A 19,026-nucleotide genomic window follows, 5' to 3' on the forward strand; every position below is an offset into this window, starting at 1 on the left:
TGCCACATGCACTGCAATGTGCTTTATAATGGTAGTTTGTTTTAAAATAAAAATAGTCAAATGTTTTTTAAGAGTTCCATTTTCGCTGGAAGAAACAGCTTTGATTAGGTGTGCACTGAGGAAACAGTAAAACCCGATATGACATTGGGATACAAGTGATACAAGTGTGTCCATAGCAAAGAACTGCAAATAAGCAGATATTATAACAATTTATTGATAAACACACACCTTGTTCTCTCGCTCTGCACAGCTGCTTAGCAGATCAAATGAAAATCGAAAGTCAGGGAGGAACCGAATTCTGCCGCCGTCTTCAAATTTAAAGGGGACAGAGACGATAATTTGGTTTATAGTTTGAGCTAATCGGAAAATTTTAGAGGGGCTGAATAGAAATATAGTGGGACTACAGCCCCCCAAAATAGGCCTAGCAATGCCCATGATTGTAATACTGTAGGGCGATATAGATGGATGGCATTTCATGTCACGTTCAGCCTTATAATCTTTAAATGTCAGCAAAATCAACTGTATTGTCATCACTTTGGACATTATGCTAAAAAAATCATTCAAACACTAGCTCTAAAGTGACGTTGGTGAATTAGTAACAGTTTCTGCTGTTTAGCTGCAGATGTGAATGAATGGTGGAAAAAAAGTAGTTTCTCTTACAAATTTTTTTTTGAGACTTTCCGTGTTTGATTTTCTTTTGCCGTCAAACTGTTACCGTAAAATGTTGTTTAAATGCAATATCACACGAGTAGCAGTGTGAGAAAGTTGTATATCAGAACTGGTGGGACACTATTTCATTTTTTAATGTCAGATTTAATTTTTTTAGATTAAATGTATCAAAAAATTTAAAGGGTAACGAAACACCAAAACACATTTTTTGAGCTGTTGACAGTCGTATATGTGTCCCACACTGCTAAAAACACTATTAGGACACCTATATTTCACTAAAAAGTGTAAATTGGTTGTTTTTGCATTATTTTAAGCAAATTCGTACTTCCGATTTGAATTGTTCTTCCAATTTTTGAAGCTGCGTCACGGCTATGAGATAATAGCGTGTATTCCAGCGTGCAGACTGGGCGTCTGTGCCAGAGTGAGTCTTATTACGTCTTACAGTGTGATGCATTAATGGATGAGTAAGGCTTGGTTCAAACCAATCAGCGCGCTCTATTGTGCAACTTCATTAATATTCATTACTGTCATAGTGTTTAGACGACAGAGACGTCTATGTTGACAATGCTGTGTTGGCAAAACAAGCGTGAAGTGTTGCTTTTATAGTTTGACGCAGCTCTAGTTGCTGTTAATTGTCCTGTCTCTACAGATTAGGTAAGTGAGCGACCAGTGCTCTTTGTTTATTCAGTTTGTTCGTATCGAACTAAGTTAACTATTGCACAGAGTGTAAACATGTTAGCACTACAACCAAACTTTAACCTCGTGTAGGATTTTCACCACATTTTGTGACCGGAATAACACACACGGCTTTCTGACGCTACGTTACCTGCCGAGTGCATCTAAGTTTCCGGGAAATGCAGAGGGTTTTTATGTCTCATTCGCCGTGCGGTATCAAACATTGCATGAAAAATACACGCTTAGAGCAGCTCCTCGAATCAAATATCTCGTTTGTCGCGAGGGGCATGAATGAATTCCCTGAATGAAAGAGACAAACTGCAGTTAAAGTCCACCATTTAATAATTTGGCAAATAATTCGACTACAGATGTCCATGTAAACACAGTCACTTTGTCCCCTGTGTGTGTATGTGTGTGTGTGTGTGTGTGTGTGTGTGTGTGTGTGTGTGTGTGTGTGTGTGTTTTGACTCTGAAAGTCAGCGCGCCCAAATAGACACTCCCAAACCATGCCTCTTTACTTCCTCCGACACTCCCCCCTAAACAAAGCTGGACACGCCCACTTTTCTGACTTTTTTTTTGTTTTGCTTTTTAGGATTCCACAGATCAGTTCGTTCAATAAATGTCACTATAACTATTATTTTTAGGGAATGTTGCCAAAAACACATACCAGGTAACATAATGTGATTTTTTTTATAATTGAAAACTTTTCTATTCAAATTGATTAAATTTAAAAACATATTCAAAAAGAAAACAGTTATTTTAAATTCTACAAATAATTAAAATAATAATACAAAGTAATCAAATAAATGCAGCACTGATGTGCAGATTTTTTTATCCAATTTTTTTAAATCATCCAAAACTCCAAACTTTTTTCTTTTTTTTAACACATTGAGAAGCTTCTTTCCCCTATATTTGTGTGAGCGCATTTTAAAAGTGTAAAAGATTGATAAACACTGAAAACTATCCTTGAGGAGCAATCTCTGATCTTATAGACCATCCTCTGCGAAGAAAACACAAGCATACCTTGAGAAGGCATCATCGAGGCCATCTTCTGCATCCTGAATAAAAGACAACACAAGGATTAGCATATTAGCAAAAACACAGTCACCTTCAGAATCAGAGTAACCTGATGTCACTGAACAACATGATGACCAGGTTTAATCTGCGGTCTCTCCTGTGATAGTCATTATCTGACACCAGCAGCCCGAAGATCCTAATTGGGTTTCAGAACCTGCCTGAACGGTGAATGAAATTCAATCACGGAGGAAAAGTAATTAACAAAAGCACAGATGAGCAGGGTGTGCAGACAGAGAGCCCGACGGATCCAATAATTCATAACAGAGACCTTGACAACTCATATAGTGAAATGAGCAGCACTCCACCTAGTGGTTGTACGTTTAATGTGTGAATACGATATTAAAGTACAGTTTGCCACTTAGCGGTGGTTATATGTTATGTCAACGACACATGCCCTGCTGACTGATAATACAATGTCAATACAGTTGAGTAGAGAAATTACTGAGTGAGCAATGCTTGTGTGGTATCAATACAATGGAGCTTTACTGTGGAGCAGATTTTTAGTACAGTAGTGATGCTCTCTGATTAATGCTGATTAATGTCAGACAAACTAGATGCAGTGCATATAGAAATTGAATTTCTGGAAAATATGCAAATTACATATATGACATACAAGTTAATATTTGGATTTTACATATATAAATTATGTCATATATATATATATATATATATATATATATATATATATATATATATATATATATATATATATATATATATATATATATATATATATATATCATTCATCTTCTTTTCGGCTTAGTCCCTTTATTAATCCGGGGTGGCCACAGCGGAATGAACCGCCAACTTATCAGCACGTTTTACACAGCGGATGACCTTGAAGCTGAAACCCATCCACAATCATTCACACACATACACTATGGACAATTTAGCCTACCCAATTCACCTGTACCGCATGTCTTTGGACTGTGGGAGAAACCGGAGCACCTGGAGGAAACCCCACACAGAAATGCCAAATGCCAACTGACCCAGCCGAGGGTCGAACCAGTGACCTTCTACTGTACTAGGCCACTGCATCGCATATACATATATATATATATATATATATATATATATATATATATATATATATATATTTGTGTGTGTGTGTGTGTGTGTGTGTGTGTTTGAAATCCAGATATGAACTTGTATGTCGTATATAATTTGCACATTTTGCCATATCAGGTCTCTATACTGGACATTCAACACTATTTTTTTCACATATTTTTAAAATAATTTTATAAACATTCCAGAAAAAAAAAACATCTGAAAGATATTAAATGTCGAATCAGTTTTGTTCTGAAATAAGCACAACTAACAATAAACAAAGTATAGAGATTCAATTCATTTTCTCATTTCATTTTTATTTTTTAGCAAATGTTAGTTGCTGTTTTATAACATGGTTATTTACCCATTCACATCTTGTCAATAAACGTTAAACTTATCATTTAGTTAGTCAAACTTAATGTTAGTCTAAAACAAAAAAAGAAATGACAAAAAAGTAAATAAGAATAAAACCATGCTTGCCCATGCTTGCTTGCCTTTTAAGTTGCATACGCACACATTTAGGATTTAGTATGAAACATATTTATCTTATATTGGTGGCTTGGGAAGTCTTACACCATACAGTATGTTAAATCTCAAGTTAAAAATCTAGGAGTTATCTTTGATTCTGAGCTTTGTCTAGAACAACAAACTAGCTCAGTCCTTAAGAATGGTTAGCTGAGGAACATCTCCAGACTTAAATCTATACTTTTCTTTCAAGATCTGGAAAAAGTCATACATGATCTTATGATATCTCGCCTAGACTATTGCAATTCCCTATATATTGATCTCCCTCAAACTTCATTGTCACAATAGAAGATGGTTCAAAATGCGGCAGCTAGACTTTTAACAGGCAGCAAAAAACATGCTCATATTTCACTAGTTTCATTCACTACAGAATGAATTCAGTTCAAAATTTTAATTAATGTTTTTAAAGCACTGAATGGGCAAGAACCTTCTTATATTTCTGATCTTATTCATTTACATTCAACTCCTTGTTCCCTTAGGTCTTCAAATAAAGAACTACAAATTCCCCCAATACTTAAACTGAAAGGAGATTTTGCAGTCGCTGCTCCACGTTTGTTGAACCAGCTGCCACCAGACATTATGAGTGCTTCTTCTCTCTCTATTGTTAAGTCCAGACCATTGCCTTCTAAGGTTTTTTATCTTTATTGTGCAATGTTGCTGTCATACTATAATTCGTATTAATACTTTTATTGTTATTTGACTGTTAAAATGTGTGATATGGTTTTGTTCAGCACTTTGGTCAGTGCCGAACTGAAGTTAAATGCGCTTTATAAATAAACTTTACTAACTAATTGTAATCTACACAAATAATTATGTTGTTTTGACCCAAATTGGGAAAAAATAACATAAGGCCTATAAATCTCAATGCATGTGCATTTTCTGCTCTGATATTGATATTATAGACTAAACAAAACAGCATACTATATTATAAAATACAGTGTAAAACAGTGTGCTTCCCCTACAATCCCTAAAAATCTGTCACTCATATTAGTTCATGGCAGCCCCACAAATTTCTCCATTTAAATTGTGTTTGGCACTAAACAAAACTCTGATTCAAGAAATCAGCAGATATGTCTGTTATCTGTGAGGAAACTTCATTTGGATAACTTAAAAGGGAATTTTCTCAATATTTAAATTTTTTTGAACGCCCAGATTTCAGATTTTTGACCATATACTGTCCTATATGAAAAATTACAAATCAGTGAAAAACAATGCATAAGTAAATGATGTATACATCTCATATAAAACAAATTGACACTTATGAATGATTGCTTTTGTGGTACAGGGTCAAAGTTGAATTGTTTGCCAAGCATCTTTTGCCAATCAAATGATAGAAAAAACAAAAACAAATAAATAAATAAATTAAAAATTGAAAACAGCAATAAGAAATATTTCTTGATCAATAGATCGGCATAATACAATGACTTCTGAATGATTATGATACTATGAACGCTCACATAATAATTCTGAAAAAGCAATTTTGGCATCAAAGAATTAGGTTAATTTTTAAATGTATTCAAATTTATGTATTCAAAGTTATTGTAAACAGCAATTACATTTAGCAAAAAAAAAAACAAAAACATGTTTACTTTTTATTTAATAAAATAAATACAACCATTTAAATTAGCATTAGAATTAATTTATTGATTTTTTTAATACTACCAACCCCAAAACTTTTAAATGGCAGTACATGATAAGAAGTATAATGACATAATGGTATACCCAGGAGTCATGTTTGATTGGCCGTCTCCTGTTGCTACTGCGTGGAGATGGAGAAAGGAAGGAGGGGAAGAAGGGCTTCCTCGGTTTGTGCTCCATCAGAGCCTGAGCCTTCTCCTCTTCTGACACAAGAACAAAAATAAAAAGCCCTTTCATTTCACAAAGTTACAGATATCAGGCAAAAATTTGCCTTTTAACAAATAAATGTACCTGTGACACTCTTTGGCTCTGATTCAGGCTGAGATTCAGGATCTGAAAAGGAGAAGCATGTGCGACCTTTCTTGCCTTTGTCTGCAATGGAATAAAAAGGAGGATATATTTGTATTCTGCTTCTAAAAACATGAGCTACTTATATATAAATAAATGTGGCTCACCTTCCTGTGCGATCTCCCACAGATCCAGAGCTATTTTAAATGCTTGTGCAACTGTCAGAGTCACAGCTTGAGCCTGTGGAGGACACAAAAACTCACCAGATCAAAAGGCAGGAGTAATATTTTGATGAACCACTCCTTGTCCACTAGATGGCGCTAGGTACAAGCTATACAGTACCCTCCAGGGACAGTGACACCATTGGTGAATATGAGACAAGAACACTGAAGAAAGTGTCTTTTTATTGTTTAACCATACTATCTTTTGCGTAACATATCAATAAAAAAATATATACAAATAAAAATGACTGTGTATGCTCGAGTTAGATACTTTTGGAGGATGAGAGTAAAGACTTTCTTCTTAAAACCTTCCGATACAATCTTTGGTAATGTAACCTGTAAAGCCTACTCGAGGTGAAGGCAGATAGTAATTATTTAGATTTCCTGACTCCACCCACAGAGCAAAAACTCTCTGGCCCAGCTCTGGCCCACACAATCAGCTTTTGCTTGGCCCACATGCCGCAGTGAATTATGGTACATGATTGGACCAATTCTGGCTTCAATACAAGAGCCAACCATGAACCATATCTGGGCCAAGTTTCAAGCAATTTAATAATCCATTACCAAGTTAATTAACAGCCAAGTTAATAAGCCAGATATGTTGGTGTGTCATCACTGCAATGAATTTGATAAACCCATGAAACATTTTGCTTTAAGGCCACACTTTTTCTCAAAGTGACTAGATTGGTAGAATTTTTTCTTTACTAAAAACTAATTAAAATGTATTTTAAAAGTGGGTCAAGGTAGGCCAAACTTATGTAGGCCACATATATATTTTTTTACATCTGGGCCAAACACTACATTTGATATCTGGCCCAAGTCTCATGTGCCAGCTTAAAGAAGTGGCCACCTCTGTGAAACCTGGGCCATGTTTGGATCACAAGCTGTATGCCAGTGCCAGATGAATGTCTGCGGGGCCAGCTTTATGCCAAATCTGGGCCAGAATTCTTTGCTACCTGGGCACTTTCACGGCTATGATTCTTGGAGATTTAGCTATTCGTAACCTTGTTTGGAACAAAATAGACACAAGTCCTCTATCAGGCTGTTTTAAGTTAACTGGAATATTTCAATTATTGTCATAATGGCAGAAACACAGTTGAAAATGTTGTATACTAGCCACTTCCATTATTATACAGTTCAAAAATCTTTTCACGGCTCTCTTTTTACCCATTGTCATGAATGGGCGAATGTTTAAGACACTGCACCACTTGGGAATGTTTAGCCTTTGTGTTTTTTCACATTTACAGCCTTCTGAAACAGGAAGTCACGGTTGAACAGTTTTTTCATAGTCCTGCGTTTGTACCAAAAAAGAGTGAAATATCAGTCTTTTTTTTTTTAACATGCTTTAAAAATGTTTCGCTCTGAACAAATATTTAGGGGGTGCTAACTGTCATAGATTGTACCAAGATATTGTGTTTGCAACCTGTCCGTCCTCAATGAGAGCATATTTTTTCTTAATTTTTTACAATATATTTACACATGCTTCTTTGTTTATATTTACCAAGGGTGTCTTTATTAATGGAGAGCACTGTAGACTTACACAAAATACTGTTTGCTTATTAGCTGATCGCTACTCTAATAAAATAGTTGGGTTAAAAATACCCAATATAAACATATAACCCAACGATAGGTTATTACAACTATGGGTTATTTTAAACCAATGCATTGGGTTATAATTGCTAACCCAGTGCACTGGGTTATTTTTGATTAAATGTTTTTTTTTTCCATTCTGGTATTAATATTGCTACTATTACTAGTACTACTATTAATTTTATAATTATGGCGGCGTAAATAAATAACATACAGTTTTCAAAAATACAAAAAATTCCATTTTATTTTAAGTTCCAGACACTTTTGTTAAAATAAACTAAAAATCACAAACAATGAAGTAACAGAACAAAGTAGACAGTTATTAACTGTGCAAGCAGAAAATCATGTGTTGATGGAGCAGAATATGGAGCTCTGTGTGCTGTAAAGACTGTCCAGCAGCTGCATCAGGCTTCACTCAGTGTCCACAATGTACAATAAATTTTAACCACATCTAAACGCTTCTAAAAGATAGTCCTGGATGGTGAAATGGATATAAAAACCACGACATGGAGGTATTTTGTTAAAAAATGACTACAAAATTATTGCGTTTTAGCTTAAATAAACTTTATATCTCAAAAACGACATGATGCACACGTATTAATACAGCTGTTTTGTGTCAGTTAAATCAGTTGACTGATGAAATTCCAATTTTTAACCCAACTGGTTGAGTTATTAAATAAATAACCAAATAAAGGTTAAAAATAACCCAACAAAGCACCAAATATTTAAATCAACTGGTTGAGTTATTAATAAATATTCTAACAAAGATTAAAAAATAACCCAACAAAGCACGTTGGTTGTTTAACTCAACCATTTGGTTAAAAAAAATAACTCATCGTTTTTTAGAGTGTAAACATAACATCACATCGATGACAGTGATAAAAGATGATGATGTGCGTCTGCAGACACTTACTATTTTCTTTTTTTGGCACAGGAAGGCATGGCACTCCAGAGTTTCATTGAACTGGCTTTGGGAGACGTAGGCGAAGACCTTATCCTGAGTTTTATCTGTTGTGCAGTAAGATATTCTGCAGAGATGAGAAATATAAGCTTTTCACTGTGGGTGGACTGTTCAGCTCATTTGATCAAATAACACTTACTGGACTGAACAATGTACTGGCAGGGAATTGGTTTTGATGACTAGGCCTTTCAATAACGTTGGATTCACAGAGAAATCATATTCTGAACAAGCTGCTTGAAGTTCAGATATAGAAAAAATTGTACCCTTCTGTAACATGTTGAGCAATTGCTAACTTTTAACTGTTGTAATAACTGCATTTAGACTCTTAAAGTGGCATATTTCTCTGCAGACCAACCAAGAAAATTCCTGTAAAGAATAGGCACAGCACGGGTTTTAAAACTTTCTTCAGAGAAAACTTCTGATAAGCCTGATGATGATAATGTCAGTTTATCTATTGACATTCAGATTCATTAAATTACACTAATAATATGGTTGTATAACAACAACAAATAGAAATATGTTGTATAAAACGCATCGTCTTTTTTATTAATATATATTTTTCCATTTAGTATTTCCCCCCTCTATCAATGCTGAATTAATAATGACTGTTGAGTCGACCTTGTTTAATGTATTATTTTACTATTGTTTAGTTATTTTGAGTCATGAAACTGTAGCATTCAAAAGAAACTCCAGATGCACCTGATCACTGTTACCCTGATGAAGGCAGTTCTTTGCTGAAACGTGTAGGTTTTAAATATGTTTTCCACATTTTTCAAGTACCTTGGACTGATTTTTGCTGTTTATTCTGATGAATTCCTTACCCAAAGGGCACTGACACACTTACACATTATTTAAGCTACTCGTAAGCACTTTTTGTTTGATTTTGAATCATCAATACTATTTTTTAAATAATATTGCAGGCCCACCATGTAAGAAATTCCTCATAATTTCTAATTTACATATTAAAGAGACACAATCTACTCCCATATTATTTGTTTTTCCAACTATGGATGTCAATGATTACATAAGGTTTTTAGTTTTTCTCAAAATAACTTCTTTTGTGTTTAAGCAAATAAAGAAACTCTTAAAGGTTTGGACCAACTTGAGGATGACTAAATAGTGACAAAGTTTTAATTTTGGGTGAAATATTACATTAAGTATAAAACAGCTTAAAAGTTAGTATTCTGATTTGTAAATGTCACTGGTTATATGGGTAAACATTTAGGTATTTCTTTAAGTATTTAATCTAAAAGAACACATACTGTACACTACCTGACAAAAGTCTTGTCACCTATCCAAGTTTTAGGAACAACAAATAATAACTTGACTTCTGGTTGATCATTTGGTATCAGAAGAGGCTTATATAAAAGGCAAAAGCCTCTAGATTATGCTTATTCTACCAAAATAAAACATGATCATGCCTTGGTTTTTAATTATTTAATTAGGTCAGTAAGGTCTGATTTTGCATAGACAAAAATCTTGTCACTTAACAGAAATAATGTACAGTATAGATTATAAAGTCATGGTGCAGTGGAAAAAGAATTAACCCTCTACTGCACGGCCATATGGTAACATGATACTCATGTTCATTTCCCTGCCACTGTTTCTTTAAGACCAACATATTATTATTATTTTTTTTTTGTTGGAAAGAGAAGACCTTAGAGTAAACAATGATGAACTTTGGTTAAGTCACATGACATCCAGTGTTTTTCTGTAGTGCAATTTCTGACAGACTGGTGTTTATTGTGAGTAGTTGCTAAATGCAAATGTAAACGTCAATAAAAACAAAGGATTAAATTATGTCAGATCCACAAAAAAAAAAAAAAAAAACAGTAATTTATGAAGACATATTCACAACTCAAAGTTTTTTTTAAATCAAATTAGTTTTTTGCAAATGGATCAAATGTATGTGTTACCAAATGGCAACACGGTGCAATAGTGGAACATGCAATACTGCAATGGGTTAGCTAGCTAGCAAGGTCAGCTGTGAACGTTTCAGTTGTAACAATAACAACATGAATGCTTGAAATGTAATGCTGATTAGTCATGTGTTATGGCATTTGCATTATGGATAAAATCTAGCGTAGAAGTCCGCTTCCGTTCGTTTTAAAGGCCTGGCGCCACCAGATTAACCAATAGAAAACTGAAAAGGGAAAAAGACAAACAAGATCAATTGAAAGTAATTATTAAGGGCAGGAGTAAACGCCACACGCAACAATGGCAATACTACTTTTCAATAGATATCAATACAGGGAAAAGTGTATTAGCGAACACCAACATGTTCTATGGTAGTTTAAAGAAGAAAAGAACAGAACTGACTCTTCCTGCAGATGAAAGTGAGGATGAGATGGGTTTTAGTGACCATGAGAATGATGCAGACTGGACATTTGACAGAGACAGTTCAGGTAAGTTTGCTCAGAGGCAGATAAGACAAGCGTAGTAGAGTATATAGTATAGTATATATATAAAAACATTGTTAGCTAGTAGCTACATTATTCTGATGCATTTGCATATACTAGACTTGCTATTTATTTGTTATAATATTTACTGGAGAAAATATTTATATTTACTGTATGTTGTATATATGATAATACAATATTATGACTGTTTTCAATAATATTCAGCAAAAAAGAATGCAAGGAATGAAAGCTTTTGGACTATGAGTTGTGGTAAGGTATAAGGGGTCATTTATAAGTTCTGTGTTAAAGCTCATAATGCTGCAACACCAATTAAATAATTTTAAACAAACAAAAAAATATTCATTATAAGAAAAGTAATAAATTTAAAATTTATAAGTTTGATCCACTGTTGGACGATGTTGCCATATGGCAACATTTCATAAAGTACCTTAAAAAAAAATTTTCCTATTTTTTTTACAGCACTTTAAGTTAAGCCATTTTAAAAAGAAAAACTGTCAAATATATATATATATATATATATATATATATATATATATATATATATATATATATATATATATATATATATATATATATTATTATTTTTTTTTTAACAATGCGTGCGGTACGGGGTAATATTGTGTATGACTCCCATGCATGCAATTTGACCTTCTTTGCTTTCAGGAACTTTGATGTAGATGCTGAAGTATGGAGAAGGAGCACTATTCTGCTGAAGAATATACCCTCTCCTGTGGTTTGTAATGGGCAGAACAAATGTCTTTATACCTCAGACTGTTGATTTTGCCCTCCACTCTGCAGATCTCTTACACGCCCCCATACTGAATGTAATCCTAAACCATGATTTTTCCTTCACCAAACTTGACTGATTTCTATGAGAATCTTGAGTTTATGCGGGTTCCAATAGGTCTTCTGCAGTATTTGTGATGACTGGGATGCAGTTCAACAGATGATTCATCAGAAAAATCTACCTTCTGTCACTTTTCCAAATGATCAACTAGAAGTCAAGTTATTATTTGTTACTTTTACAACTGGGATTGACGACAAGACTTTTGTCAGGTAGTGTTCAATTATTAAGATAAAGCCTTCCCTGAAAAAAAATTCTAATAGATACTTTAGACAGTTATGAACTAAACAGAAAATTCATAAATGCTATTTGTTGATCCTTTTTCTTTTAAGATTACTGAGATCCTCAGATATAAAATCATAAAAACACAAAATATACAATAAATAATAACCATAAGAACCATCGTGCGGTAGGCCTAGAGTTTAGATTTTGATTATCATTTTATGAACAGAAATTTAGAGCAGCAAAACCGTAAGAGTTTGTGTATGTGAAATAATGAGATCCATTAAACAAAGACTGGGAGGAGACGGATCAGATCTCACTTCGTCTACAATTGTTAGTGCTCTGCTTCTGATGCACGACCTAAATAGAAATGCCCAAGACTCTCTATTCCCTTTCTCCCTCCTCTTTTTTTCTCTGTGAACGCAGGGGGTGTGAAGAATTATCATTTATTGCAGTCAGTTCTGCACTGCACAGCTTCATTATTGAAGAGTGAGAAGCTGAGAGGGAAGGGAACTATAAATGCCTCAGTGTAGCTTGTTTGTTGCTCCTTCTGAACAGGATGGAGGATGTTTTAAACAATGCCATTTGTAACTCAAAGGATCTCCATGAAATTAAATGCTCTGCAACTCATTTACATTCTATATGACTTGATTCACTGAGCAGCATTATATGAATACTAATATACAGTATATACAGGCCCGTAGCCAGCCTTTTATTCTCAAAAAGTGATTTTTTAAAAATTAAAAAAAATTTTTGTTGCAGTTATTCAACTCATTTTCTATTTAATTATGAGGTTTAACCATACTCTATTTAGCAACATTTTAAGTAATATTTTTAGCTGCATTAGCTTGTCGGATGGTCAATTTTTGGTGTACCAAAAACATTTTTTAAAGATTTAAAAAAGGAAATATGAAAAAAAAACAATATATATATATATTTAAATATTACATCATATACCATTAGAAAAAAATGTAGCATGTTGTCATTTATTAGAAAAATAACAAACTGGCCTTACTTATGGAGAAAATTACAAAGCACTGCCGTTTTTGGATTTTTTGGATTTTTCTAAGATAATTAGTCTTACCGAAATGTGAATATTCCATACAAGCTGAAGCGTCAATTATTGTCAAGTGACTCGCGGTGTGCTCGCTGGATTCATTGGCGCGAGTGCGTCACACAACTTGTGCGCGCAAGCCGCGCACCTCCATTGGAAACAACAAAGTTGTGCAAATTCTAGAAATACCCGATATGTGAACGATCGCTGAAAGGCCGCCGTCATTTGCGATCTCTATCAGTTGATCTTCTTGCAGAGCCATGGTGAATTCACCTGATATGTTGACAAATGGGTTGCGGATTCATTCCTTGGCAGTTTGTGGGTCATTCACTGGGCCTTTCCCCTTAGCAAAGAAACTTTATGAAGACGTCTGTTTCATACTTATTTTGCTAGATTGTGGGGCAAAAGTGACTGAGATGTAAGAGAGAATACGGTCATTTTTCTAAATAAAAGATCGTTCAGACTCATATAAAATGGAAATAATTATATAATAATCATATAATAATAAATAATAATTTATTGTGCGCCCGGTACAAATTGATCTACGGACCGGTGGTTGAGGACCACTGAGCTAGGGGATAAAATAAACTAAGGCAACATGATCATTCTTCTAATTGTCCACTGCTAATAAATTTTAAAATATGATGCGAACCCTAGACAGAGCTCGCTGAGGCCCCCTTGTGTTGGGAATCACTGTGCTAAATGACTAAATGTATGTGTAAAAGAAGGATAGTGGAAAATCTTAAAGATTTGAAATGACTAAAAAAAAAAATGTAGCCTGTTGTCATTTATTAGACAAATAACAAACTGGCCAACACATTTAGCTTTACCAAAGAGCATAGAATCACCTAAAGGCGACACTCTAGTGCAGTTTGGGAAACAGCCACTAGATAGCGCGGTGGCCATCTTGGAATGGGGGGGGGGCATTTCGGTAGTTGTAGGTTGCTAGGCGACCATCAACCATTTTCTCAGAGGAGAAGACTTCTTTCTTGACTTCACACAGAAACAGCAACGCATGTGTCATGACATCACTTTGTTGCAGAGACGCTATTGGTTAAATGATGTCAAAGTAGAACAGGGAAGCAGCTTAAAGTGGAAAGCATTAAAGTGGAAAGTATATCTGTGGTCTGGAAGTATTATAAAGTTGATGACGACAACATTGGGGTAGCAAACTGTGAAATATGTAAACATGGGATTGCCTGCTGGGTAATGCCGGGTATAAGTTGAGGTTCTATTTGTTTTCATATTAGATTTTTTAAGCAGGCCTTTATTACTTGATTGTTCAAGATACCTAGCAGAAGTGCTTTGTTTGTTAACAGAGTTGTTGAATGTTAAAAAAAGTAATAATTTTAATAATAATTGATAATATTAATATAATAATATAATATTAATAATATTACATTTAAAATGAGGAACTCCTGGGTCTGTTTTTTTGATGTTCTTATTTTTTTTTTTAATGTATTATAGAAGTATCGGATTGGGTTTCGGTATCGGTAGAAACTCAAAATCAAATGACTTGGACTCAAGAAAAAAAACCCTGATCAGGACATCATTGATAAAAACATTATTTAGATGCATGAAAATGTTTGATTTTTAAGCATCAAAAAATGTAATTTTATGTATTTTAATATTTACATTTACAGTAAGTCATTGAGCAGACACATTTTATTTATTTTATTTTTTATTTTATTTTAACTATGTAATAAATATTTATAAACACACACATACATAAATATAATCATATTTATTTTATGTAAAAAAAAAAAACTAAAAAAAAACAAATTTGTTACAAATATTCACATAAATGAAAGCAGTCTGTTACAACTGATGAAAAAAAAGGCTTTGCTTATTTTAGCCTTGGCAGTGTTTTCATAGCTGATGCCCTGCTGATTCTCCATTCTTGCTGAACACATTACAGTGAAAATGACATTCCCCGAATGGGAAAAAAGCCAAAGTGGGGTTTAATCTTTTCATGAACCCCCATCCTGTTATTGCAGGAGCGTAGTGAATCTAATTACACAAATCACTGTGCAGGATTTGAGGCTCAGGAAAATAAAGTCATGCACACAAATACAGATGTTTGCTTTTCAAGAGACAAAACTGACAAAAATGAAACAAAAATGCCTTTCAAAACACACAACTTATGATTTAATAAAGCTGACAGCTCCTATTGAGCCAAGACAAACAACATCATCTCCTATTATTCACTAAAAATAGAACGGCTGTGGGGTTTTTCTTCATTATTTGTATATTCAGTTATGGAAAGGGGGATGGGACTCAAAGCAGTGAATAAAGATGAGAAAAAGTATTCATATAATCTGAGTTAATATGCTTCCTTCTGCTGAAGGTGATGTATACAGGCAAATAAATATATACATATTCACATTTAGAAAAGGTTCAATCTTTCTAAATAGTTTAATATTCTTAAAGGTGCATTAAAAAAATCTTTTTTGAATCCATTTAGATGATATAATGGTCTGGGGGCAGCAGGTTTACCTAAACTTAGCATAAATCATTAAATCGGATAACATCATTAGCCTTTCACTCCAAAATGACCAAAGAGTTTTGATAATTTTCCTATTTAATGCTTGGCTGAATGGTACTTCAATCATGATGCAAAGTGAAAATGTCTCATTTTCTAGAAAGATATGGCTAGAGGAACTATATTTTCATTCCGAAATAATAATCAAACAAGTTTGCTCCCGTACCATGGGTGTAGCAGGCACAATAGTATTACAAACGTCTGAAAATAGTGCTCTGCAACAAGCCACTAATTATAATCTCGTTACACTTGCTGCAGCCACAGCAACTAAAAAAGACTCAAGCTTTAAATTCATTCATTCATTTCTTTTCGGCTTAGTCCCTTTATTCATCAGGGGCTGCCACATGTTTTACACAGCGGATGCCCTTCTGTCCGCAACCCAACACTGGGAAACACCCATACACTCTTGCATTCATATACATACACTACGGCCAATTAAGCTTACCCAATTCACCTAAAGCGCATGTCTTTGGACTTGTAGGGAAAACCGGAGCACCAGGAGGAAACCCATGCGAACATGGGGATTGATTGATTTATTTATTATTTTTGATCTATAATAAACCAAGATTGCAGATTGGATGAATGGATCTCATCTGGATCTCAATGGATCCCAACTGTTTAATTTTAGAGGAGTTTTAAAATGAGCCTATTTAAAAAAAAAATAGAGTGTTCTTTTATATACAATCAATTGGGAACGTATGATGATACGTGTGATGAAAAAAAACAAAAAAAAAAACTGCATGTGATTTCCATAACTTTACCAAGAACAATATGGTGGTAAAGTTTTAGGTCAGGCCCGGAGCCAGCTTATTAAAAAGGGTGGATCTTTTTTGTCTTAAAAACTGAACCATTTTGCAGTTATTCGTCTCATTTTCTTTTAAATTAGGAGGTTCAAATACTGCATTTTAGTGACTTTTTAAGAACATTTTTTTGCTGGATTAGCTTGTTTGATGGTGATTATTTTTGCATGTATATCTTTCACACTTATTAAGCATTATACTTTTTATAAAATATGGTGAGCTGTTTTCACATAATGTCATAGAAACATCAGGGTTGATTTAAATCACTCATATTGGCGAGAAGTTTTGATGTATCATCACTAAGCTGTCAATTGTCCCCATAGCAATAAAACAGGCTAACCTAGCAACCATTTAAAACAGCAATATCTCTACATCAGAACATCATAGGGACTTGGGTATTGGCCTGTTTGACTTATGCTAGCAAATGGGACTTCCTGTGTGCTATGCATGGTAACAATGGTAAGCCAAGTGCTAATAACAATTAGCTACATGCTATTAATGATTATCTAAGTGCAATACCATATGCTAGAATTGCCTACTAAGTATTACTAGTTGATCAAACATGTATACGAGTGTTGCCTTTTAGCAACCACCTAGCAATGCAATAAACATTTTAGCAACCATATCCACTTAGCAACCACTGTGCTTCCTGCCAACTGCCATTCCTAGTTCTAGCACAGTCACGTTAGCTTTCTCAAGCCAACATCAAAGTTCGTCAATGAATTTTAGGTTCTAATTTACAAATGTGCATTTTAAACTACATTATTAAACTTTTATAAACAATGTAATGAGATTAAAGTTTTAAATTAACATATTTGAACAAAGAAATATATAAGAATACTTTTTTTAAATACTAATTTATTATCATCCATAATTAAAAAAATAATAATTAGGATTCTGTTAAAACTTCTTTTAAATTAAACACTGAAGCCTATAGGTAAATAACAAACTGACCAGCTCATAGTCAAGAATTGTCCATTCGAATAATTTAAAATAAAAATTTTCTTAAAGCATTCTTCTATTGGTTATTTTCACAATTTATGAAGACATACTGTCAAAAATAGGACAAATGAGGGTCCCACTTTATATTAAGTGGCCTTAACTAATATGTACTTAAACAGGAATTAATAGTTTGTCACAATGTACTTATTGTGTAAATACATGTATTTACTGTGTACTTATGCTTGATTAAATACATGTAAGTATTTACATCTGCAATTAACTTTTGTAATTACATTTTTAAATACACTGTTGACCATCCCATACACCTTAACCCACCCTAAACCTACCCATGCCACCAAACCTGTCCATAACCCAACCTCCATCCCAACTCAAAAGCACCACAAGTGTTCTCAAATACATTATAAACACAGTAAGTACATTGTATTTATTTTTTGATGCAAGTACATAGTAGTTACGGACACTTAATGTAAAGTGGGACCCAAAAGAGCTCTTATAGGTGTCTTATCGGTGTCTTTTGAACCTCCCTCCCCCCTGGATACAGGCCTGGTACAGGACTGTTAAAATTTACAGTAAACAACTGTATTTCAGTAATGGCTGCAATGCTCATTTACAAACCTTAACTCAATATATTTGCAGAAACTGACTGCGCTTAATTTGGCCATTTGTGCATAAACCAATCTCAATATTGCCAAAGTAATGTGAGCATATCAGTATCAAAAACTATTTTACTTGTGTCCACAAAGAAAATTTGAGTGCATTATGCTAAAACATTATTAAAAGTCTAATTTTTTTGCCCATTAGCAAAGTGACATCAGCAGCTATTATCTTTAAATTAAGCACAATCCAGCATATGGTGATGGCTGTAAGTTAATATTTTACCCTCTACACCTGCAGTGGCTTTTCATTCAAGAGTCTCTCTTTCTCCTCACTGTCAGGCTCTGAATATCCATGATTCAGTTCTTCATCCTCCAAACTCTTGTTCAAACCCCCCTGCGGCTCCGGGTTGAAAAAGCATTTCTTACAGCGCTGTGATCTGACGCTCTCCTGACACCCGTGTTTATTCTCCAGCCGCCTTTGAAAGTCAAACTGAGGTTGTTTGATCAAAGTCTGCACTGCTGATTATATTCTCCCCATTAGAGCTTCAGGGTGTTTTCTTTTTATCTGGAGGTGTAACTGTTCCTAGATCAGGCTCATGATGGGGATGCACTGTAATAAATGCAGAGCTGTTTGTCCTCCGTCGTGAGTCTAACACAGGAATCCATATGCGCTCACAGTGAAGAGCCAGAGCCCCACTGAGCCTCAGGACGTCCTGCACATGGATGAGCTCCAAGTGAAGGACAGAGCGTTTGGTGCTAGACCTGATGCTCTGCTGGCATGTGTTGCAAATAAATCATTTTAAAATGAATTATTTTGTCTTTCACTGCTATAAAAAAATATCTAAATATACAATAAACCAGGTAGTTTATTCCGCTGTGGCAACCCCTGTTAAA

General features: G+C 34.3%; 1 protein-coding gene across 13 annotated transcripts in view; it reads right to left on the bottom strand.

Moving 5' to 3' along the window:
• si:dkey-71h2.2 overlaps positions 1–19,026 on the bottom strand; it is a 97,888-nt gene that overhangs the window by 9,709 nt on the left and 69,153 nt on the right. For 7 of the 13 annotated variants that reach the window (XM_087298123.1, XM_087298132.1, XM_087298120.1 and 4 more), the window contains exons 4-8: positions 8,644–8,758; positions 6,087–6,159; positions 5,923–6,003; positions 5,716–5,834; positions 2,368–2,402 (exon numbers count right to left, since the gene is read on the bottom strand). In XM_087298123.1, the coding sequence (XP_087154249.1) occupies positions 2,368–2,402; positions 5,716–5,834; positions 5,923–6,003; positions 6,087–6,159; positions 8,644–8,758 (423 nt within the window). The remainder of the gene's footprint in view (positions 1–2,367; positions 2,403–5,715; positions 5,835–5,922; positions 6,004–6,086; positions 6,160–8,643; positions 8,759–19,026) is intronic. The other 6 variants (XM_087298126.1, XM_087298121.1, XM_087298127.1 and 3 more) reach the window with 1 other exon arrangement.

This window comes from Danio rerio, chromosome 20, assembly GCF_052040795.2.
Source record: "Danio rerio strain M-AB ecotype USA chromosome 20, GRCz13ab, whole genome shotgun sequence".
Taxonomy (NCBI): Eukaryota; Metazoa; Chordata; class Actinopteri; order Cypriniformes; family Danionidae; genus Danio; species Danio rerio.